Below are 25,192 nucleotides of genomic sequence, written 5' to 3' on the forward strand. Positions count from 1 at the left end.
GATCTCTGCTCCGATATCATTTGAGAATTTCTAAACTGAAATTCTACTGCAACAACTAATTTATTTCACCTACTTATTCTTCACAATAAGATATTTACGAAATCCCTTTAGCAAAAATTAAAATAAATTCTACTGCAGTTATCATACAATTACACAGAGAAAATACATGCAGAAGAACCAATCATATCAACACTGTTGTTTTTGGACAATTGTCCCTGGAAAAACCCAATGCGAAAAAAACGGTGCAACAAATGAGTGTTTTATTAATCTTCACCAGCAATCACTTTTACAAGAATGATTTTACTGAGAAACTGAAAGAAAACACCTGAGACTTTCCCTTTACGACTTTCTGACACTTTGGAGACCCTTCTCTCACTCCTACGTCACATCTGCGTCACTCTGCATGGCTATGCGTCCCTCTGCATCAGCTTGCGTGGGGGCTACGTCTCTCATCTGGACTGCGTCTCTCTCTGCGTTGTCTCTCATTGTCCTTGTGTCACCTCCTCCTCAGACACTGCCTGCTGCTGATGCCCTCCTCTTCCTCCACCTTGCAACTCTCCCTCTGAAATCGATCTCCTTCTCTTGAGAATCGATTTTCCTTGAGATACTGAGTATCTGCCGGTGTGTCTCCAAATGATCCTCAAGTCTTCTCTTATATTTTTCCTATTGATGAATCAACGGCTGAGATTAAGTCTCTAATCAACGGCTAAGATTAAAATAGACTTGATCCTCGTCTCTTAAAAGCTTCTCACCCTTATCTTTATTAATGCCCATTAATATTTTTATTTTCCTAAGTTTAGACTTACGAACCCATTAAAAATATTAATTATTTTAATAACTCCTCATCCGGGTGGAATTTCTCAAAACGATTTCTAGGTCTTGGAGATCTCATGTGTCTTAGCCTCTCCTCCAAATTTCAAGGCTAGAGGACACCCGATTCTACCAAAAATCAACACATTTGTCCAAAAATAATTGTCATTTTAATGTGTTTGTGCCAGCATATTTCTCAGTTTCCAACATTTTATTTTCCGCAACGTTTTTATGGTGAAAATTGCAATTGTGATTTTATTTGTTGTTTGTCGGAGCAAATAAATTGCATAATTAAATTTATAGTTAGAAGAATAATTTCTAGTTGTTGCAATAGTTGAAATTTTCACAGGTAAATCTTATCTTAATCTTCTAGGCTCTATCAGTGCCTTTCCTCTAATCATTAGACCTTGCATCACCTTAAATCATTTTTTATTGAATATGCTTAGGTGATCTTTATGGGGAAGCCTCCCTTATGTGATTTAATTCACCATTAAACAGCTTGAGAGAAGCCATTGAGGTGATAGTGGTGGCCGATCTCTTGTTGCCATAAGGTCTAGATTGCCTAGTGGGCCTTTGCACTAGGCCAGCTAGATTTTCCAATAACAGGATCTCAGTTATTCTTGCGTAATTTAAAAATATGTTTTGGAATAATCATGGCACATCAAGGATGGGATAATTACATCTTTTATGTGATACAAAATTTTGTTTTTCTTTGACCTCAATTCAATGATCTGGTTGGATAGGCATTGGTCTTGATAAAGTCCACCATCCCTTTGATTCTGAAGAAAATCATAAAACAATCTTTTTTGGGTTTCTCCCCTTGTGTTCGAAAAGAATCGACCTAAAGTGGGAAGAAGAGTTGTTGTGGTGACAATGGGAAAACTTCCTAAGTTCTGCTAGCATTGCACTTCATTAAGCGACTTTGTGATATTTGAGTGCAGGTTTGGCAGGTAACAAGGTGCATGGCTCGTAAACATAGGTTGGCAACGAAATCAAGTTGCACCTCACTAGATTGAAAAATGGCCTACATTTTGTTTGTCAAAAAAAGACAATGGTGAAGCATGTTTTTTGGGGATGTAGGGCGGCCTGATATTGCTAAGAATGAATTGCAACATGGTTTTCAATGCTGTTTATCGGATCCACTTTAGTGGAATGGAGTAGTGCTAGGATACATTCAGATGAACGGTTTGCACAATAGATAAATTGTAGCACCATTTGGCTCAAAAGTTTGGCTTTCCTATGGAGCTATAGTGAAACAATCAACAAGTACTCCACTTAATTTGACTTAAGGGAGCTATCAACTCTCAGAAGGAAAGTAGCTACTAATATTACAGTTAAGCTAGATATTTTTAGAAGAGATATTGATTGTCTAATGTTTGGAGCTATTGCTAATGTGTTGGCTCTTCTTACCAATGTAGGTATAAGGGGCCAAATTTTCAAACCCTTAGCCCCCTTGAAGTAACATTTACTATGAAACATAAGATAAGATGATTTCTTCATAAAAAAGCAAACACGTTTCAAAATTTATTTCTTAAGCTGTCAACTCCCAAATACAAAATTCATGGGTAAACTATAATATGAATATATCACTGTACTTACCAAGCTGCGCACAATGCAAAGACCAAGTCCTGTTCCTCCATAACTGCAAAATGAAAACCGTGAGCAATACAATCATTGAAAAACCTATACAGTTAGTCCAAAGCATTAGTTCAACTATAGTTCCTTATTTATTTTATTTTCAAAAGAAAATTTATTTTTACAACATTGCATGAAAACAACAGAAAATGATAATAATGTTCATATTATGTATAAGAAATAGCCAATTTTAATTAAAGATTTAGATGATTTTTCGACAGTCTTTAATATGTGTCCAGCCATAGCTTTAACTAACATTGCCCATGTAACATAATACAACAACATATCATCGGTAAACAGTGATAAACATCACATCAACATAAACATTTATGGTGGGAACCCATGTTTCAGGAGAGAAACAACTCTAATCATGTCCTTGATATCTTGGATCTTTTATAAATGTTGAAATGTAGGGCAGCTAATGGGATGAATTTTCCCAACAGAAACCCATCTTGCCCCAAAGAGAATTTAAATTGGGTAAAGGAAATTATTAGCTGGCTCTCCTCTTATTATTATTTAATGTCACAAAATTATTTGGGCGAGCAATCATTAAGGCATCTATTATATATGTTTAAAAGCAAATTTGACTTTGTGATTCCCTCCATAATTCACATGTCGGCCTCATAATGTTTCAAGTCAGCTTGCCCCAAAGGTCGTGACCTTGTTCATATGGAAACAACCATAAATTGGCACTTATTCCCCTTCATTCAGAATTCAATTTAGTCTTCATCTTGATCTGAAATTCGGTGGCAAGGAATGTTAAAATATGCAACTTCCATCAAATTCCACTTTGGGCAGCCCACTTGATGGAGATAATGATTGCATTGAATTCCTCTTTTCGAGAGGACCAAAATCAACCTAAAGATCACTCAAAACGGATAAGGGAAACTGTAATTTTGAATTATAAGCCCACATGTGCATATTGGATTAGGTCGGCCCTAAAGCAAATTGGACACCCTTGGAAGGCTATAAATATAGGTGACCTCTACCTCATTTGGACATCAATATAAGGCACTCTTCTATTCTTGGTTTTGGCTTGCACAGGTCTGAGGCACGTCTGCGGTGGAATGGGTTTGCTCAAAGATGAAATTGCGGGGTTTGAAGCTCGCATATCTGTTTTAGGGTTTTCGGCCTCAGTTGCAGGCATGACATAGGAAGAACTCGACCATAGTCGCTTGCCAGTCGGCTCATCCGTGCGACCGAAACATCTCAACCGCACACACAACTCGTCCTCCATGCGACTGGCATCTAGGGTTTCAGAGTCACAAGCGCAAGCTCTCCAAAGGCTGAATTCGATCACAATCGCTGGCTCACAGGCTTAAGGGAGCGACTGGAACATCCCAATCACATGCACAACTCCTCCTCCATGCGACCAAAACGTAAATGATGAAATTTTAGTTGTCCAAAGATTTCGCTCAGTGACCGTAGTGTTTGGCAGTTGATCGTATACAGTGACAGTTCATTACCGACTTCAGAATCAGAGTTTTCAGTATGAGCATTGTTGGGTTCATTCCATGGATGTTGTATTTGTTTTGATTAATAGTTTTATGGATGAAGATATGGATCATTGTATTTGTTGAATGATTCAATGACAATCTAATAAAAAGAAGAATTTGAAAGGGTTTTCCCCATAGTGGGTTTTGCCCTGGTCTCCGACAAATCCTGGTGTCTCTATGTGTGAATGTTTTTCTACTATTGTTCCTTTATGTTCCGTTGCATTGATGATGATGATATTGTTATTTCTATATAGTTGCATATGCTGCTGAATAATGATGTAAATCTGAATAATGTTATGATGTTATGGGGAGAACTTAATGTGCTAATGACAAAATGAAATTATCAAAGCAAAGAACAATATAGTTGTATAATCCCCAAGGGAAAATTAACAGTAAATATGCAAAGCAAAATAGACAAAAACACCATGAAACAATAACAAGCAATCAGACCACAAATTTGCACCAAAAACTGCGTTGTATACTCTTTTTATTAATGGAAAGAGGTGTACAATAAGGTGCTGGAATAAGTGCACCTGGGCTTGCTCTAGGCCAGCTAGTAAAGCCCCAAAATGACAAGTGAAACGCCCTCCTCCAAACTGCTGCTATGTTGCCCAAGTACTATGTTGTAGATGCCCATAAATGTGTTGCTACCTGAAAGGATTTGCTGCTACGGCCCTCTCCACTACTCAAAAAATTCCGAGAAATTAATCTCGGCCTATCCTCAATAAACCCAAAATAACCCCCGAAGGGTTTGGCCAAAGCTTGACGTTGGAATTTCGACAGGCTTGAGTGGCTCTGTTGATGGGCAAATCGACCAACTTGTAGAATCTGCTGCTAAATGCTCCCGAAATGCCTGCAATCCCTGTTAGAAGGCTCCCTAGGCCTTCCCTCCAAGTTTCCACCTCAAACTCCACTCACTCCTCAACCTCCCGAAGTGACTCTACCAAAGACTCCGCAGTCCTTGTGCTATTGTAACTTCCCCTCTGCTATAGTATGACCTCACTACTACTGGTATGATTTGGGACTAAATAAAACTCCCTTCTTGGGCTAGCACTAGAATTCCACCGAAGCAAGGGTTGGGATCTTCGCTCGGAAACACCTGTGTGCTAAACAACACATGCAGACTTGCCTCACTGCTCAAGCGTGCTATGTCAAGAGACAAATTCTAAAATGATAGATGAATGAGAAAAATGAGAGTCCCTCCTTCCTTTTGTCATGTTGCCTCCAAGATTGCCCATGTGGGCCCACATCGAATTCACCACACCAAAGATGCTCCAATGAGAGCGTACGCTCCATGTGGGCCGAAATTCCCTTGTGGTGGCCCCCATGCTCCACCAAGACTGCAATTTTTCATTGAACTCTAATGTTGGAGTGCCTCCTACGCCAAAAATCAAATGTGGGTCCTCTAAGCCCACTTCTCCTAAGTGTAACCATATAATAAACCAAAATTGAGCAAAATTGATATTTACGCAGTAAAATACTAAGTAGGAATATCATAGTCCTCCCCGCCAAAATGTTGCTCGTCCTCAAGCAACTGCAATGAAGGACACTATAGTATTTGTTCCCCCTCCCAGGTGGCATCCTCATCTGGCAGATTCCTCCATCGGATCAAAAACTCCCTAATGACCCTGTTATGCAGATGCCTCTCCCTGGTATCCAAAATGGTCTCCGATTCCAGCACCAAATGCCCCTCATCGTCCATAGGGGGTAACTCTATAACTGTTGTAACATGTTGTCCTAGTGCCTTTTTCAGGCAAGGCACATGAAAGATGTTGTACACCCGGCTCTCCGGGGGTAGCTCCAGCTCATATGCTACCTCCCACACCTTCCGAGTGACACGATATGGTCCATAGAGCAGGGTTTGAGCTTCTCTACCCCCTTTTGCTTGAGTGTAGACTATCAATACGATTGGAGCCTGAAGAACACCAAGTCGCCTACTTTGAACTGCCTCTCAACTCTGCCCCTGTCTGCATAAAGCTTCTACTGGTTCTGGGCCATCCGCATGTTGTCTTTCAGAGCCCTCAAGATATCTTGGCTCTCCTGTATCCATTCCTTTGCCTTTGGGCCCTACTGTCTCCAAACATAATGTCAGCAAAAGACAATGCATCATAAACATACAGAGCTCGAAATGGCGACATACCTATGAACATGTGGTGTGTCGTGTTGTAATAGTATTCACCCAAGTGTAGCCACCGTATCCATGCTCTGTGCTGACCTGTCACATAGTTACGCAAGTAGCCCTCCACCCACTTGTTAAATATCTCTGTCTACCTGTCTGTCTAAGGGTGGTAACTGGTACTCAGGGTGAGCTCAATACCCACCAACCGGAATAGCTCCTACCAAAATCCACCCATGAACCAGCTATTCCGATCACTGACAATGGGATTTGAGAGACCATGTAGTCAAAACACCTCCCTCAGGAACAATTCGGTCACTTGTGAGTTCGAGTACTGTTGAAATTTCTAGGTCCAACCGTTAGAAATTCTATCTGTATTCTTCTGGTTTATTTCTCCTACTTGTTAATTACAAACAAGTTATTTAAACATATAAACATCGAAATAAACACAATACAGTCTCAACCATCTACAGATCAACAACTAAAAGAAATAGCAAACACACAAGTGACACCATTATTTTTGGACAACTCGTCCCCGAAAAAACCCAACTTGGGAAAACCGGTGCAGCAATTCTGAGGGTTTATTTTATTATGCAGTCTATCCTTGAGTACAACTGGGTGCCAAACTGGCTCACCCAACAGAGAAAATAATCTGGTAGTAATACCTCTCTATTCGGAAGCAGATATTCAAAAAATTTGCCCCACGAAACCCTCTCCAGCACAACTGAAGCACTACGTCAGCCCTTCTAGCCTCTGTGTCAGCCTCAAAAACCTCTACGTCAGCCTTCTGAGGCACTGTGCATCCTCTAAGGCCTTCTACGTCACTCCTGCTGCCCTCTGCGTGGATGACGCAGGCCCTCCGGCCTTTGTGCTATCTCAACTAGCCTTTGTGTGGCCTTCTCTAGCTTCTGCATTTGCCTCTCTGCCACTACACTGGTTTCTCGGCACTATATTTGCCTCTCTATCCAATATTCACGGCCTCTCGCTGCAAACTGATCACTGATTCGACTTTTCTTAGCAAACCCAGCTCTAGAAAATCGAATGACTGATCACTCTGGTGTATTCTCCAACTAACCCTCAAGCATCCTCTTATACTTTCTTGTTGGTCCTTCAACGGCTGAGATTACATCTCTAATCAACGGCTAAGATTAGATTTGGCTTGATCCATGTCTTTTGGAACCTTCTAACCCAGTTTTATATTAATACCCATTAATATTTTATTTTTCCTAAGTTTAGACTTAGGAACTCCATTAAAAATATTAATTATTTTAATATCTCTCAAACCGAGTAGAATTTGCCCAAACCATTTCTGGGTCTTGGAGATCTCATGTGCTTTAGCGTCTCCACCAATTTTCAAGGCTAGATCACATCCGATGCTACCCCAAATCAACAAGTACCAGGCTAGGATGGCGAAGAAGTGAGCATACTTCGTCAAGCGGTCCACACTACATAGATGCAATCTTTGCCCTGTACTATGGGCAACCCAGTAATGAAATCCAACGATATGCTCTCCCATTTCCCCTCCAGAATGGGAAGCGGCTACAATAGGCCTGTGGGGTGTGTCTGCTCTCCCTTGTTCCATTGGCATGTGTCATACTCCAAGATATGCCTCAGAACATCATCCTTGAGGCCCTTCCACGGAAACTGCTCTCTAATGGCTCGGTATGTCTTCGTGAACCCTTGGTGCCCTGCTAATGGTGAATCGTGCGCAGCCTGTAGAATCTTTCCCCTCATTGGGGAGTTTGGTACCAAGTAGATCCTGTCTCGATAGTAGATCACCTATTTCATCACCCTATACTGGTCATCTGTCACCAACCCATCAAGGACCTCACACACAAATCGATCCTTGGAGTACTCCACTAGTAACTACACCCTCTAATCCGAGGCCATGCTCATCAAAGAAAGAGTGGTTGGCCTCCTGGACAATGCATCAGCCACTACATTGTGCTTCCCTTTGACATACTTAATGTCAAAGTCATATGCTTGGAGCTTTCTCACCCACTTTTGTTGCCTCTCCTGCAACTGTTTCTGCTCCAAGACGAACCTGAGGCTACTGTGATCTGTCTTGACTTTAAACTTGTTCCCCACCGAATACTGCCTGAACTTCGCCAATGCATGCATGATGGCCAACATCTCCTTATCATAGATGGAGTACAGTAGCTCATGGCGCAGTAGCTTCCGACTCTCAAAAGTTATGGGGTGCCCTCCCTTGCATCAACAGGGCCCCTACACCCACTCCTAATGCATCACACTCCAACACGAAAGGCTGAGTGAATTCAGGAAGTGCCAACAGCGGACAACTACTCATGACTTCCTTGAGGTAATCAAATGCCTCCTACGCGGTAGTGGTCCACTGGAAAGCCCCTTTCTCCGTCAAGTCTATGAGGGGTGCTGCTAATTGGGAGAAGCCCTTCATGAACTTCTTGTAATAAGTGCAAATGCCTATGAAACCCCTCAGCTCGATCACATTCCGGGGCTCTGGCCAATCTTGAATAGCCCTAATCTTCTCCTCATGTACCCTAACACCGTCCACCCCAATGGTGTGCCCTAGGTAGAGCATCTCAGTCAGCCCAAACTCGCACTTGAACAGTTTAGCATAGAATTGTTGCTCCTCCAGAATGCGCAGTACTGTCTCAAGGTGCTACAAATGCTCCTCCCAATCCCTGCTATAAATCAATATGTCATCAAAGAACACCATCACGAACATCCTCAACTTCCCACGAAACACATGGTTGATGCATGATTGGAATGTAGTTGGTGTGTTGGTCAGCCCGAAGGGCATAACCAAGAACTCGAAGTGCCCATAATGGCACCAAAATGCTGTCTTCAAAACATCTTGTTCCCTCGCCCAGATCCAGTGGTACCCCGACCACAGATCAATCTTCGAAAAGAACTTAGCTCCCCTCAACTCATCCATCAACTCATCTGTATGTGGGATGGGGTAGCAGTTCTTCAGTGTCTTCTTGTTGAGGGCCCAGTAATCGATGCACATACGTAAGGACCCATCCTTCTTCTTCACCAACACAACTGATGAAGCAAAATGGCTAGAGTTGGGCCTGATATGCCCAAGTGCCAATAACTCATGGATGGCCCTCTCTATCTCATCTCAATATGCCTTGGGATGTCGATAAGGAGTGGTGATGATGGCCTGCACTCCCGGCTCCAGCTCAATAGTGTGCTCAAACACCCGGTCAGGTGGTTAACCCGGTGGTATGTCCTCAAACACAATTAGATACCTATCAAGAATAGCTTGTATCTTCGGATCTGTTGGCTTGGGCTTTCCCCCAGCCTCTGAGATCCTCAACTCCACAGCCCACTCAATGTCTCCATGTCTCAAGTCAGCCTCCATCCTATGGGCTGAAACAGTCTGTGGTGGTTATGAGTGCATTCCCCGAAGCAACAATGTCTGGCCATCTGGCCCTACAAACTCCATCTCTAACTTCCTCCAGTCAGTTGTGACTCTGCCAATCGCATAGAGCCACTGGACTCCCAACACCAATTTGGTGTCCGGTACGTCTACTACCATTAGGGGAATTTTGAGGTCTAAAATGGGCCTCCTAAGAAAAATGTACAACCAAAATAAAGTTTATAAGAAACAATAGGATTCAAGATGATTATGTCAACCATGGGGGATGATTCACCATTTTTGGAGTAAAAAAAGTAAAAAGATTAAAAAATAATAAAATAATAAAACTACTTTTTCAACTCGTATTTTCAACTTATCTCCCTAAGGTTTTACTCAAATTTCAAGTGGGAGTACTCGTTGGATGCAAAATTTGATTCCTCATCCAAGGAGTACCCATGTTGCATACTTTTGATGATGTAATCTAATCTTATTTTATAATTTCCACTATTATTTTATAATTTCCTTAGGAGGCCCATTTTAGACCTCAAAATTTCCCTAATGAAAGAAATGATCTATCATGGAGTAGTTCCCTTAGTCATTGTCAAAGTTGACACATAGCGAGTGCACTGTGTCAGTTTTTGGTAGCATCGGATATGCTCTAGCCATGAAAATTGGTGGAGAGGCTAAGGCACATGAGTTCTAAAGAACCCAAAAATCGTTTGGTGAAATTCCACATGGATTGTATTTTATTAAAATAATTAATATTTTTAATGGGGTTCCTAAGTCTAAACTTAGGAAAATTAAAATATTAAAGTGTATTAATCAAAATATGGGTGAGAATGTTCTAGAAAGCGAACCAAATCAAGTTTTTAATCTTAGTCGTTGATTAGAGACTTAATCTCGGTCGTTGAAGTCTCAACGAGAAAGGTATAAGGAGGCTTGGGGTTCATTTAGAAACACACACACAGAGAATGAATTCATCTGGAGTTTGATTTTTGTGGCTAGGAAGCTGAGAAACTCGAACTAAGTGATCATTCTACAACATAGGGGTAGGGATAGTTCAAGAATACTGGGCAGAGAGGCGGAGAGACAATAGTGGAGACAGCACAACATCTAGAGGGTCTGACATTGGGCTAGTTTGGGCCCACGCAGGCCTAACACGGAGCCAGAAGGGCCAGCACAAAGCAGAACCTACCCTCCACACAGAAATCTGAAACTATCAGGGGAGCTTCCAGAACAGCCGGTAGAGATTGACGCAGAAGCTCCAAGAGGCAGAAGAGATAGAGTAGGGCTGATGCAGAGCCTCTAAGGCTGACGTAGGGCCAACGCAGAGATAGGCTGGGTTAGCCAGTTTTGCTGTCGGATCAGCTAGAAACTGTCGGGTGAAGTGAGGTAATCTCACTCAGTTTCCCGCCATTATATTTTTCTCTATAACTAGATTTTCGGGAGGGCATCCAGCATTGTATTCATAACTACTGCTTAATAATATAAAACCCTCAGAGCTGCTACACTGGTTTTCTCGCATTGGGTTTTTCCGGGGACTATTTTGTCCAAAAACAATTGTGTCCTATGTATCTTGTTCTTTTCTCAATTTTCTGTTTCATGTAATCAAATTTAAAGTAGTGTAGGTTGTAGAAGTAATTTACTTCAGTTTTCAGTAAAAAACATGATAATGTATATTAAAATCAAGTAGGTGAAGTAAATTCAGTTTTGCTATAGTAGGGGTTCCTTGAGTATAGGAATTTTCACATGGTATTAGAGCATTGATTTTGAAACACGAAGCACAGATCTAGCGCTGAGCAGAGAGGCCAATAGCTGCATTTGGCAGCAATTCGAATCCCCTTGAAGGGATTGCGCAGTCCTTGTCGGGAAAGAAAAGATTTCGAGGAAATCTCTCTCTAAGAGAGTCGACAGAGAGGTACAATTTCCGGTTCGTGAGTTTGCAGAGGCAGAGGGAGTGACACAGAGCCTTAGTGCAGTGCTTGAAGGACACAGTTTTTGCCAGGGCAGAAATTCGTTAGAAAAGAGCGAAGACACATAGAAGGGGAATTTTCTCCTGAAAGGACTTTTCTCGCCAAAAGTTCGAATTTTTCACTTACCGGGTAGCAAACCAGTGTTGCACAGTGACCAGAGGAGTCGATTCGACAATTTGGGTGAGATGGCATCACATGGGCTCAGAGATCAAGACAGGTTGGAAGGAGCTTCCACCTATGTCATATGGAAGACCAGAATCTTAGTTGTTCTGGAGGAGTATGATCTTGAAGCCTACATCAAGAGTGTTGTGGATGTTCCCGCTGACAATGATCAGAAGAAGAAGTACAAGGCCGAGCAGGGAAAGGCGAAGAGGTTCATACTCGATGGAGTTCGAGATCAAGTGGTCTCACACTTGCAGGGCAAAGATATAGCCCAAGAAATGTGGGAAGCTTTGTCTTCACTGTATGAAGGTTCTTTCGAACAGTGGAAGATGTACTTAGAACAAAATTTGCAACGAACATTGATGCATAAGGGAGAATGGGTTAACTCCTATCTTCAACATCTTTAGAACACCAGAGACCAGCTTGCTCCAGTGAGGTCTACTCCTCAATCTACCGCAATGATAAAGACGACCTTGAATGGTGTCTCAAATGAATGGCAAGTCTTCGTCCAAAGTATATTGGGCAAGGAAAGACTACCTTCATGAGAGGAGATGTGGCCAGCCCTTCAATAGGAAGAATTAAGGAGGGATCTGGTTAAGGTCAACCTCAATGGCAGTAGTGGGAGTGGCACAAAGACCAAGGAGGAGGAGAACGCAACTCTAGCATCAAAGGGACAGCAGAAGCAAAAGCAGAAGGACATTTCAAAGGTGAAATGTTTCAAATGTGGCAAGATGGACCACTTTGCATCCTAGTGTCCTTTGAAGCAAAAGGATAAGGATGAGAAACATGATCATAAGGTTGGTTGAACAAAAATTGATGAAGATGAGTTTGCCATGAGTGCCCACGCATCTCAAGGAGTGAAATGGGGTGGTATTGAACTGTAGTCGGGAGCACTACATGTGGGCAGGATCCTTGAGGAGTCCACCCCTTGGATCAATTCCTTGCGACGGAAGCCCAAGATTCAGTAGTAGCGAGATGGACTTAGTGTCGGATGATGCAGTGGGTTGATTGGAGAGACAGATGCAGTAGCTTGAGACCAGAGACTGATCAGGGCAGAGCAAGGTTGGTAGCAGTGCAGATGGCACAATGCAGAAGTCAACAGCGGCGCAAAAGATTCAAAGGGTCAGAGACTAGTAGTAGTCAAATTCCAACATTCACATGGTATTATGTTGAACACAGTTAGTTCAAAAATTTCGGATGCTTTTCCATTGTTGAGCAGTAGCAATTGGAAAATCATGCAGTACAGAGGTAGTAGTGGCATTGTTAGCAGCAGATGCAAAGGGAGTTGTAGTACAGATGTAGCAGTGGTAGTGGAAGTGTCATGGACAGCAGTACAGTAGCAGCAGCAACATAGTGTTGGTGGCAGCAACAATGCAGAAAGGAGATGCTTCAGAGACAGAGCAACATGCAATTGGACTTTGTTGCTAGAGCACATTCCTCGCTAAGAGGGAGTGTTAGTTTTTGTTAACATCGGATGTGCTCTAGCCATGAAAATTGGTGGTGAGGCTAAGGCACATGAGTTCTAAAGAACCCAGAAATCGTTTGGTGAAATTCCACCTGGATTGTATGTTATTAAAATAATTAATATTTTTAATGGGGTTCCTAAGTCTAAACTTAGGAAAATTAAAGTATTAATGGGTATTAATCAAAATATGGGTGAGAATGCTCTAGAAATCAAATCAAGTCAAGTTTTTAATCTTAGTCATTGATTAGAGACTTACTCTCGGTCGTTGAAGTCTCAATGAGAAAAGTATAAGAAGGAGGCTTGGGGTTCATTCAGAAACACACACACACAGAACGAATTGATCTGGAGTTTGATTTCTTGGGCTAGGAAGTTGAGAAACTCGAACTGAGTGATCATTCTGTAGCAGAGGGGCAGGGATAGTTTGGGAATACTGGGCAGAGAGGTGGAAATACACTAGTGGAGGCAACACATCATCTAGAGGGACTAACGTTGGGCCAGTCTTGGCCCACGTAGGCCCGACGTAGAGCCAAAAGTGCCAGTGCAGAGCAAAAGCTACCCTCCACACAGAAATCCGAAACTGTCGGGGAGCTTCCATAACAGCCGGGAGAGGTTGATGCAGAAGATCCAAGAGGCAGAAGAGACAATGCAGGGCTGACGCAGAGCCTCTGAGGCTGACGCAGGGCCAGTGTAGGGATAGCCAGGGTTAGCGAGTTTTTCTGACGGATCAGCCAGAAATTGCCAGGTGAAGTGAGGTAATCTCCCTCAGTTTTCCGCCATTATATTTTTCTCTATAACTCGATTGTCAGGATGACATCCAACATTGTATTAAGAACTACTGCTTAATAATATAAAACCCTTAGAGCTATTGCATTGGTTTTCCCGCATTGGGTTTCTCCGGGGACTATTTTGTCCAAAAACAATTGTGTCCTATGTATCTTGTTCTTTGCTCAATTTTTTGTTTCATGTAATAAAATTTAAAGTAGCATAGGCTACACAAGTAATTTACTTCAGTATTTAAAAAATAACTTGATAATGTATATTAAAATCAAGTAGGTGAAGTAAATTCAGTTTTGTTGCAATAGGGGTTCCTTGAGTATAGGAATTTTCACATGGTATCAGAGCATTGATTTTGAAACAAGAAGAGCAGATCCAGTGTTGAGCAAAGAGGCCAATAGCTGCATTTGGCAACAATTCGAATCCCCTTGAAGGGATTGCGCAATCCTTGTCGGGAAAGCAGAGATTTCGAGGAAATCTGTCTGAGAGAGTCAACAAAGAGGAATGATTTCCGGTTCATGAGTTTGCAGAGGCAGAGAGAGTGACGCAGAGCCTCATCGCAGTGCTTGAAGGACGCAATTTTTGTCAGGGCAGAGATCCGTCATAAAAGAGTGAAGGCACATAGAAGGGGAATTTTCTCCTCAGAGGAATTTTCTCGCCAAAAGTTCGAATTTTCACTTGTCGGGCAGCAGACTAGTGCTGCGGAGTGACTAGAGGAGTCAATTCGACGCATCACATGGGCTCATAGATCAGGGTAGGTTTGAAGGAGCTTCCAACTATGTCATTTGGAAGACCAGAATCTTAGTTGTTCTGGAGGAGTATGATCTCGAAGCCTATGTCAAGAGTGTTGTGGTTGTTCACATTGATAATGATCAGAAGAAGAAGTACAAGACCGAGCAGGGAAAGACGAAGAGGTTCATACTCAATGGAGTTCAAGATCATATGGTCTCACACTTGCAGGGAAAAGATACAGCCCGAGAAATGTGGGAAGCTTTGTCTTCACTATATGAAGGTTCTTCCGAACAGTGGAAGATGTACTTAGAACAAAAGTTGCAGCGGACATTGATGCAGAAGAGAGAAGGGGTTAACTCCTATCTTCAATGTCTTCAGGACACCAGAGACCAACTTCCTGCAGTGGGGTCTACTCAGTCTACCGTGATGGTAAGGATGGCCCTGAATGGAGTCTCGAATGAATGGAAAGTCTTCCTCCAAAGTTTATTGGGTAGGGAAAGATTACATTCATGGGAGGAGATGTGGGCAGCCCTTAATAGGAAGAAGCAAAAGCAGAAGAAGGACATTTCAAAGGTGAAATGTTTCAGATGTTGCGAGACGGGCCACTTTGCATCCCAATGTCCTTTGAAGCAAAAGGATAAGGATGAGAAACATGATCATATGGCTGCTCTAGCAAAAAATGATGAAGATGAGTTTGCCATGAGTGCCCACGCATCTCCAGGAGGGAAATGGGGCGATATTGAACTGTAGTTGGGAGGACTACATGTGGGCAAGATCCTTGAGGAGTCCACCTCTTGGATCAATTCCTTGGTACAAGTGCCCAAGATTTAGCAGTAGCGAGATGGACTTAGTGTCAGACGATGCAGTGTCTTGATTGGAGAGACAGATGCAGTAGCTTGAGACCAAAGACTGATCAACGCAGACCAAGGTTGGCAGCAATGCAAATGGCACATTGCAAAAGTCAGCAGCAGCGCAAAAGATTCAGAGGGTCAGAGACTAGTAGCAGTCAAATTCCAACATTCACATGGTATTATGCTGAACACAGTTAGTTCAGAAATTTCGGATGCTTTTTCATCGCTGAGCAGCAGCAATTGGAAAATCACGCAATGCAGATCTACCAGTGGAAATGTTAGCAGCAGATGCAGAGGGAGATGTAGTATAGATGCAGCAGGGGTAGTGGCAGTGTCATGGGCGGCAGTATAGTAGCAGCAGCAGCACAGTGTTGGTGGAAGCAACAATGCAGAAAGGAGATGCTTCAGAGACAGAGCAACATGCAATTGGACTTTGTTGCTAGAGCACATTCCTCGCTAAGAGGGAGTGTTAATTTCTGTTAGCATCGGATGTGCTCTAGCCATGAAAATTGGTGGAGCGACTAAAGCACATGAGTTCTAAGAATGTTGAAATTTCTAAGTCTACACGTCAAAAATTCTTCCTGCATTATCTGGTTTATTTCACCTACTTGTTTATTCCTTAACAAGTTATTTAACCATATAAATACTGAAAATAAACACAAATGCAATCTAAACTCATATACAGATCATCAAATGAAATAATAGACAAACACACAAGGGACCCTGTTATTTTTGGACAATTGTCCCTGGAAAAACCCAACTTGGGAAAACTGGTGCAGCAGTTCTGAGGGTTTTATTATTAAGCAGCTTTCTTGAGTACAACTAGGGTGCCAAACTGGTTCACCCAACAGAGATTTCTATCTGGCAGTAATACCTCTCTGCAGATATTCAGCAAGTCTGCCCCACGAAAATCCTTCCAACACTTCTCCAAGGCTCTGCGACAGCCCTACTAGCCTTTGTGTAGCTCTGGAACCCCCTGCCTAAGCCCTCTGCCTCTTTGCGTCAGCTCTCTGGCCTTCTACGTCACCCATGCAGGCCCTGCTAGCCTCTGCGCAATCTCTCTAGCCTTCTGCATGGTTCCTGTTGGCTCTGCATAGCCTCCTCAATCACTACACTGGTCCTCTGGCACTATCTCTGCCTCTCTGCTATGTACTCACTGCCCCTCGCTGCAACTCAGATCACTTGTTTGAATTTTCTCAGCAAACCCCGCTCCAGAAAATCGAACTGACTAATCAATCTTTGTGTATCTCCAACTAACACTCAAGCCTCCTCTTATACTTTTCCTTTTGAATCTTCAATGGCCAAGATTAAGTCTCTAATCAATGACTAAGATTAGATTTGGCTTGACCCATGTCATTTAGAACATTCTCACCCAGTTTTATATTAATACCCATTAATATTTTAATTTTCATAAGTTTAGACTTCGAAACTCCATTAAAAATATTAATTATTTTAATATCTCTCTAACCAGGTGGAATTTCCCCAAACCATTTCTAGGTCTTGGAGATCTCATGTGCTTTAGCCTCTCCACCAATTTTCATGGCTAGAGCACATCTGATGCTACCCCAAATCAACACTCCCTCTTAGCGAGCAATGTGCTCTAGTAATGCTCCACCACTAAACATCACACTGATCATCCAGCACCGGTACTTGTGCTGATGCTTGGCCTGTTGCCCAACATCCACTGCACTGTTGCCCATGGCTCTGCCACTGCCACTACTACATCTGTATTGCAGCTCCCTCTCAACATGTTGCCCATAGCACTAACATTGCTAACTGCTACACTGCAACTCAGTTACTGAGAAGTAAGTAACTGATCTACCTAACTATTGACATCCATGTCAATCTGAAAGCCTCTTGATGCTGAAGCTACCTCTGCTGCTATCCTGTGCTCCTTATGCTGCCTCTGTGCTGCTGCAAACACCTCTGTGCCTCTCGCACTGCTGCAACCACCTCTGTGTCTTTCTGCACTACTGCAACCCTCTCTTTACCTCTCACACTGCTGCAACCCCCACTGCGCTGCTACAGACCTCTGCACTCTAGCTTTGCCTTGTCGCTCCATCCGCATCTTGCTTCTACCGACATCCGTCATCCTGCTACTATCATTCAAGGCTCCCATAGTCGGATATGATCCAAGAGTTTGGGTACCTCAAGGATCCTGCCCCTCATCTTCTGTAGTCCTCCAGACTACAACTTGATATCTCCCCACCTCTTCTCTAGAGGTGCATGAGCACTCATGGCACAATCGTCATCAGTCTCGACTTCTTTCTCTGCCTTAGCCAGAGCTGCCTTGGAGTAAGAAGACTCTCCCTTATTCTTCTTCCTGGGACACTGGGTTGCATAATGACCCAGCTCCCCACAATGGAAGCACTTCACCTTGGAGATGTCCTTCTTCCTCTTCCCCTGCTGTCCCACAGAGGACAGAGCCACATCCTCCTCCTCTTCTTTCTTGATTCGACCTCCTTTGCTGCTTCTTCCTATCTTGGTCAACCGTCTGATCTCTTCTTGGCGAAGAGCTGCCCACATCTCTTCCCATCCTGCAAGATCAGCTCTGCCCCAAAATGCTTTGGACAAATGTCTCCCAATCCTTGAAGACTGCATTCAGGGCAGTCCTCACCATGAACTCCTAATCCAGTGTGGCCCCTATTGAAGTAAGTTGGTCCTGAATCTCTTGCAACCTGCTGAGGTATAGATCTAACTGCTCTCCATTCTGCATCTGATACAACCACAGTTGATTCTCCAACAGCATCTTCCTCTGCACAGAAGTGCCCTCATACAATGTCATCAAGGTATCCCACATCTCCTTTGTTGTGTTCTTCTCGCCAATATGTGGTATCACATGATCCTTGACCCCATCATGGATTATGCACTTTGCCTTTGCCATTGCATCCTCATACCTTTCATTATCAGCTAGGTCGACTGGGATAGCCACGGTTCTCAAGGCGAAGCCCTTGATGCGATGTCTATCCAGAACAGACAGGATCCTAGCCTTCCAGATGACAAAGTTCGAGTTCTCGTCCAACCTGTCTTGATCCCTCAGTCCGTTCATTGCCATCTTCACTCCTTTTCTAGACTCACTCTGAGTCTCGACTTCCCTCCTGGAAGTTCTCTCCTAGACTCCCTCTGAGTCTCGATTTCCCTGCTCGAAATCTTCCCACCAACTGTCAATTCACTCCTCTCCAATCCTCTTTGCAACTGCAACTAAAATCTGGATTTTTTGGCTAGAAATCTGTCAAGGCAGCAACTCTCTCTACCTTGGTTCTGTCCCATTAGGTACTGTTCTGCTTCAACGGCAACAACACCCCACCAGCTTCCTAATCCACAATTTGCCCCCAGCTCCCTATGCCCCAGCAACTGAAGAAACTGAGCCTACCAACTCTGCGCAATTCGACAAAAGTTGAATCACTCCTCTAGCCAACTGTGTTAAGCCTACCTGACTGAGTAGGATGACGTGGCTCTTCGTGAGCCTCTTCTGCCTCTCTCTGCCTTTATGCTAGCCCTCTCTCTGGCTCGAAATGATGACGCGGACCCTCTGCGTCACTCCCTCTTTGTTGTTTTCTGCCTAGGAGCAACTCTGTCTCTGGGGACAGCTGCTACTGCTACAAATATTTCTGATTATGCTGGCGCCTTCAATCCTCCTGTGATCTGCAATGCTCTGATACCATGTTGAAATTTCTGAGTCTAACATGTCAGAAATTCTTCCTGAATTATCTAGTTTATTTCACCTACTTGTTTATTCCTTAACGAGTTATTTAACCATATAAATACTAAAAATAAACACAAATGCAGTCTCAACTCATATACAGATCATCAACTAAAATAATAGACAAACACACAAGGGGCACCGTTATTTTTGGACAATCGTTCTCATAAAAACCCAACTTGGGAAAATCGGTGCAGTAGTTCTGAGGATATTATTAGTAGGCAACTTTGTTGAGTACAACTAGGGTGCCAAACTGGTTCACCCAACAAATATTTCTATCTGGCAGTAATCCCTCTCTTTGAAAGCAGATATTCAACAAGTCTGCCCCACGAAAATCCTTCTAGCGCTTCTCCAAGGCTCTGCGTCAGCCCTGCTAGCCTCTACGTAGTTCTGGAACCCACTGCGTCAGCCCTGCTAGCCTCTGCGTAGTTCTGGAACCCACTGCGTCAGCCCTCTACCTCTTTGTGTCAGCTCTCTGCCTTCTGCGTCACTCACGCAGGCCCTGCTAGCCTCTGCGTAGTCTCTCTGGCCTTTTGCGTGGCTCCTGTTGGCTCTATGTAGCCTCATCAATCACTGCGCTAGTCCTCTGGCACTATCTCTACCTCTTTGTTATGTACTCACTGCCCCTCGCTACAACTCAAATCAGTTGTTCGAATTTTCTCAGCAAACCCTGCTCCAGAAAATCGAACTAACTGATCAATCTTGGTGTATCTCCAACTGAACCTCAACCTCCTCTTATACTTATCCTGTTGAGTCTTTAACGGTCGAGATTAAGTCTCTAATCAACGGCTAAGAATAGATTTGGCTTGATCCATGTCATTTAGAACATTCTCACCCAATTTTATATTAATACCCATTAACATTTTAATTTTCCTAAGTTTAGACTTAGGAACTCCATTAGAAATATTAATTATTTTAATATCTCTCTAACCGGGTGGAACTTCCCCAAACCATTTCTGGGTCTTGGATATTTCATGTGCTTTAGCCTCTCCACCAATTTTCATGATTAGAGCACATCTAATGCTACCCCAAATCAACAAAGAACCCAGAAATCATTTGGTGAAACTCCACCTGAATTGTATTTTATTAAAATAATTAATATTTTTAATGGGGTTCCTAAGTCTAAACTTGGGAAAATTAAAGTGTTAATGGTTATTAATCAAAATATGGGTGAGAATGAGAATATCCATCCATGGTAAATATGCTATTGTATCTACTATATGTTTAATCATTCTACTATCAAAGTAAATGTGTATTTTTTTTTTGCGTTGCGGCCCTGACCTAGCCGATGCTGCGCAAGAGGCTGCCGGCCCCTCGGCCCCTGTCTGCCGCGAAGGGCCTGTCCTTCTTCCTGCTGATCGCAAAGAACTCTTCTCGCGCCCTTGAGGCTGCTGCGCCTCCGCGCTCAGTCCTGAGGCGCTCTTCTGAGATCATGGACTCCAACGGGGGCTCGGCTCCCCCTCCTTCGGAGGTCCTGGCATTCAAAGCACTGATCGAAGCTTGCCCGAAGAGAGCCCCATCGGTGGCTCAGCAAAAGTTTATCAAGAGGATGGACAAGATCCCCTCAGTTGCCCTTTCAGAAGAAGAGACGTGTAAAGCAGCACTGAACCTGGCAGAGAGAGGCCTCATCGGCCAGTTCACAGGCCTCTGGCCTTCTCCAAAGTCAGTAGAAGATTGGACACAGAGAAACTGGAGCCCCCTGATCAAGGAGGGTGTGAAAAGCTACTTTGTTGGGAAAGGATACTTTGTCTTTGTGTTTGAAAACCCGGAAGACAGAAGCTTAATCTTCAGAAATGGCCCATATTTTATGGGACCGCAGGGCCTGTATCTGAATAAATGGTCCCCAGACTTCGATCCCTCCCAGGATGTCCCCTCAGCAGTTCCGGTATGGGTGAGACTCCCCCACTTGCCTCTCCACTGCTGGAACCAAAAATCCCTTGAAAACATCGGCAATGCACTGGGTAAATACATCGACAAAGCTGCAAGAAAAGATCAGTATTCATGCGCTCGAATATGTGTTGAAGTCGATCTGGAGGAGGGGTTACCGGAAGCAATCAAACTTACAGTTGCAGGCTGGGTGCATATCCAAGAACTGGACTATGAACAGCTTCCGTTCAAATGCAGACACTGTCACGAGCACGGACACTTCGCGAAGTACTGCAAGAAGAAGACAGAAGAGCAAACAGACAAACAGAAAGAGGAACAATGGACTCTAGTCCAGAAAACAACACACCCAAAAAAAGGCCCCAGCAAAGGAAAGACAACAGGGATGCCAAGCAGCTCCAAACCCATCCAAGAAGAGGAAGCAAATGTACAAGGGACAACAAGCACACAGATCAACCCAACAGATCCGGAGCATGAAAACCTGGTGCATGTAGAAAGCACCCCTCCATGCAAAGAAAGTGAGAAAGAAAAGCAGGTCGAAGCCACACAGGGCAGCCCGCCCAACCCTTCATATGCAGAAGTAACAAAGAAAAAAACAATGGAAAGTTCAGGATCATCGGAAGATGAAGCCTATGAGCGTCCTACTAAAAGAGCTGGTAGAAAATCCCGTAAAGAAATGAGAGAAGAAGAGGCCGAGAGACTTAAAACCCAAGGGAGCCAAGCCACAATAGAAATGTCCATTGGGCGGAATACCAGGCCGAGACCTTCCAAGGGAGGTCCCACCCCTCCACTAGGTAAATAATGAAGTTTGTCTCTTGGAATTGCAGAGGACTGGGGAGCCCTGCAAAACTAGAAGCAGTCAAGGATCTTCTTAAAGCTGAACCCTCAGACATCCTCATGCTCCAAGAGACCAAAATTGAAGGGCATTCCCTTCTTGATATCAGCAGGCTAAAATGGAATAAAAATACAGGCAAGGCAGTTAGCGCAAGGGGAACCTCCGGAGGATTGGCTACTCTTTGGTCAGATAGCACATTCCAGCTCAATAATTATCATGAAACCCAGCACTGGATATACACTGAATTGACGCACAAAGTTAGTAAGTTGACTGTCTCTCTTTTCAATTTGTATGTTCCGGTAAATTATGCAGAAAAAAGAGAATGCTGGTACTCTCTATCAACTTACCTAGAACAGCATTCCCCAAACAATATTATCATAGCAGGAGACTTAAACATAGTTCTGAAGCCAAAGGAGAAGAGGGGAGGCTCCAGTACCAGAGACTCCATGCTGGCCACGGTGGAGGAGCTCGTACAGAGCTGGGATCTCTTAGACTTCCCTCCACTCCATGGGCTTTATACATGGTCGAATAACCGGGTCGGGTCGGAACAAATCTCCGCCCGGCTGGACAGATTTCTGGTCCAAAGCGGCCTTTTGTTGAATAAAAAAATCGCCAACACAAAAATCTTGCCCAAATTGACTTCGGACCATAAGCCAATACAGCTTCTATTGGAAGATGAAGAAGATTTGGGCCCCATTCCCTTCCGATTCAGCCCACTGTGGATCGAGAAACCGGGTTTTATCGAGACAGTGAAAGCTGCATGGGTCAAACCCATCACAGGTTCCCCCAGCTACATCTGGGAACAGAAGCTGAAGGCAACAAAATATGCGTTGAAGGAGTGGATAAAAAAGCCAGACCCCAATCCAACCAACCAAAGAAAAGAGGCAGTTCAGAGGCTGCACTCAATGCAAACGGAAATGGAGAATAAAGATATTACAGCAGAGCTTCTGGATGAGGAAGTCAAAACGCAACGATCCACCTACCAGGCCTTCCGAACTGAAGAAGAATACTGGAGATTAAAGTCCAGAAGTTTATGGTTAAAGGCAGGGGACCGGAACACTTCTTACTTCCACAGACAATACAGAGCTAGACTGTCCCGGAACCATATAGCGGAAATTAAAACCTTGGAGGGACATGTCTGCAAAGGGTTCGATCAGGTGAAAGGCGCTGCTGAAGCACACTTTAGGAATTTATACAACATAGGAATTCAAGGCGAGGAAGAGGAAATCTTTGACTTTCTTTCTAACATTCCCCAACTTGTTAACGCTGAAGAAAACACAGATCTATGCAGACCAATCACAATTGAGGAGGTTATCCAAGTTATCTGGTCAATGGAAGCCGATAAGGCCCCTGGGCCCGATGGATTCACAATCCATTTTTATCAAGCATGTTGGGAAGTTATCAAAGCTGATCTCCTCAAAATGATCAGAGGCTTTATGAGAAAAGCTAAAATAGGAGGTGGTATCAACTCCACCTATCTAGCTTTAATTCCAAAGGAAACCAATCCAGATACCTTTGCAAGATTCAGGCCTATCTCGCTGTGTAATGCTTCTTACAAAATCATAGCCAAGCTCCTAGCAAATCGACTCAAGCCTCTGCTCAAAAAGTTGATTTCCAGCAACCAAGGCGGATTTGTGGAAGGCAGATATATTATGGACAATGTCATTCAGGTTCAGGAGACCATCCATTCAAGCAAACAACGGGGTGAGAAAGGTATGTTGATCAAACTCGATATGGCAAATGCATTCGATAGAGTAAATTGTTTGTTCCTATGCAAAGTCCTGCTTTCTTTTGGTTTCTCTCAGCACTTTGTCCAGCTCATTAAAGCATGCATAGAATCCCCGTGGATTGCCCCTCTCATCAATGGACGCCCTACCAACTTCTTCCAAGCTCAGAGAGGTATCAGGCAGGGATGCCCTCTCTCTCCCTTCCTGTATATCCTCATGGCTGACTCTCTCAGTAGAAAGCTAGCAGTTGAAAAAACCGCTGGCTCCCTCCCGGGGCTCAAACCTTCGAATGTAGCAACTCCTCTAAATCATGCCCTCTTCGCGGATGATTCTCTGCTCCTTGGAGGCGTTTCCACCAGAATAGCGAAAGCCTTTGACAATGTACTGAAAAGTTATTGCAGGGTGACTGGAGCTCTTATCAACGAGAGCAAAAGCGAAATCTATAGTTGGAACGCTGAACAGCAAGAGATCATCAATATTTCGAGGATTTCAAAGGTCAGGCCAAATGGGACAGCTTCAGATATCTTGGTCTTCCCATTTCCTCAGGGGTGAACAAGAGGTGTCTTTGGACTCATATAATCAGCAAAATTAAATCCAAAATCGCTGCCTGGGGAGGATATTGGTTAACAAAAGGCGGCAAATCCATTCTAATAAAATCGCAGCTGTCAGCTCTACCCATTTATCAGGCAGCTTTTCTCCTCGCCCCCAAATATGTCACGGACCAGATTGCTACCCTGCTCAGGAATTTCCTATGGCAAGGCGGGAAAGGTAACGATAAAAAGTTGCACTTAGTTAAATGGGACACGGTCAAGAGGCCAATAGATGAGGGCGGACTTCAAATTCGGGACCCCTCCCTTGTCAACAAATCGCTGGGCGGCAAACTGTTGTGGAAAATAATCAGCGACCCCTCACATCCTATCAGCATAATTTTACATTCAAAATACTCAGACAAAGAAGCGCTAAGGAAAATGCAACTACAGTCTACAGCGACCAGTTCGCAGGTATGGAGGCTCTGTTGTAAGAGCAGCGAGTTCTTCAAAAAACACATGTACAGAATTCCCGGAAATGGTAAGTCCACACATTTATGGAAAGATCGAATTATGGGAAAAGACCCGTTGGCGGAAAGAGAGGACATCACAGAGCTCAGAAATTGGCTGGAAAGAGCAGGAGTTAACAGAGTTTATGATCTGGCAAGCTGGGACGACCGTGGAGAATGGTTAAGATGGGACTTCCATGGAGTCCCAGAGCGCCTAAGGGACCAACTGATTCAGCTCGAGAACCTGCTAGAAGATGCCACCCCAGTCAGTAGATTCAAAAAGGATAGATGGGGATGGGGAAAGTCTGGAGTATATACCTCAGCAGAGGGATATAGGACTCTTCAGGGATACAGGAACAGCCACCATACTCCAGCCTTCTGGAAGCAGGTTTGGGAGCCATTAGCTCTCCCAAAAATAAATTTTTTCTTTTGGACCTTGGTACACAACAAGTTATTGACAGGGGACAATCTGACAAAAAGAAAGTTTGAAGGGCCTCATAGATGCGCTCTCTGCAGATGTCAATTAGAAACTGCCCAGCACTTGTTTCTAGACTGCGCCTTTGCCAAGGAGGTATGGGGGCTTCTTCTCCATGAATTCCAGATCTCTCTCCCTCAGCAAATCTCTGTCTCGGATCTGTTTGTGTCTT

At 43.7% G+C, this 25,192-nt stretch overlaps 1 protein-coding gene across 1 annotated transcript in view; it reads right to left on the reverse strand.

Annotated features, from left to right (window-relative positions):
- LOC149192479 (histidine kinase 1-like) overlaps positions 1–25,192 on the reverse strand; it is a 360,562-nt gene that overhangs the window by 103,270 nt on the left and 232,100 nt on the right. Inside the window, exon 10 of the mRNA XM_089404623.1 lies at positions 2,410–2,452. Within this exon, the coding sequence (XP_089260749.1) occupies positions 2,410–2,452 (43 nt within the window). The remainder of the gene's footprint in view (positions 1–2,409; positions 2,453–25,192) is intronic.

This window comes from Pinus tabuliformis, chromosome 2_2 (assembly GCF_031772625.1).
Source record: "Pinus tabuliformis cultivar Carrire ecotype Pingquan chromosome 2_2, CPIR1, whole genome shotgun sequence".
Lineage (NCBI taxonomy): Eukaryota > Viridiplantae > Streptophyta > Pinopsida > Pinales > Pinaceae > Pinus > Pinus tabuliformis.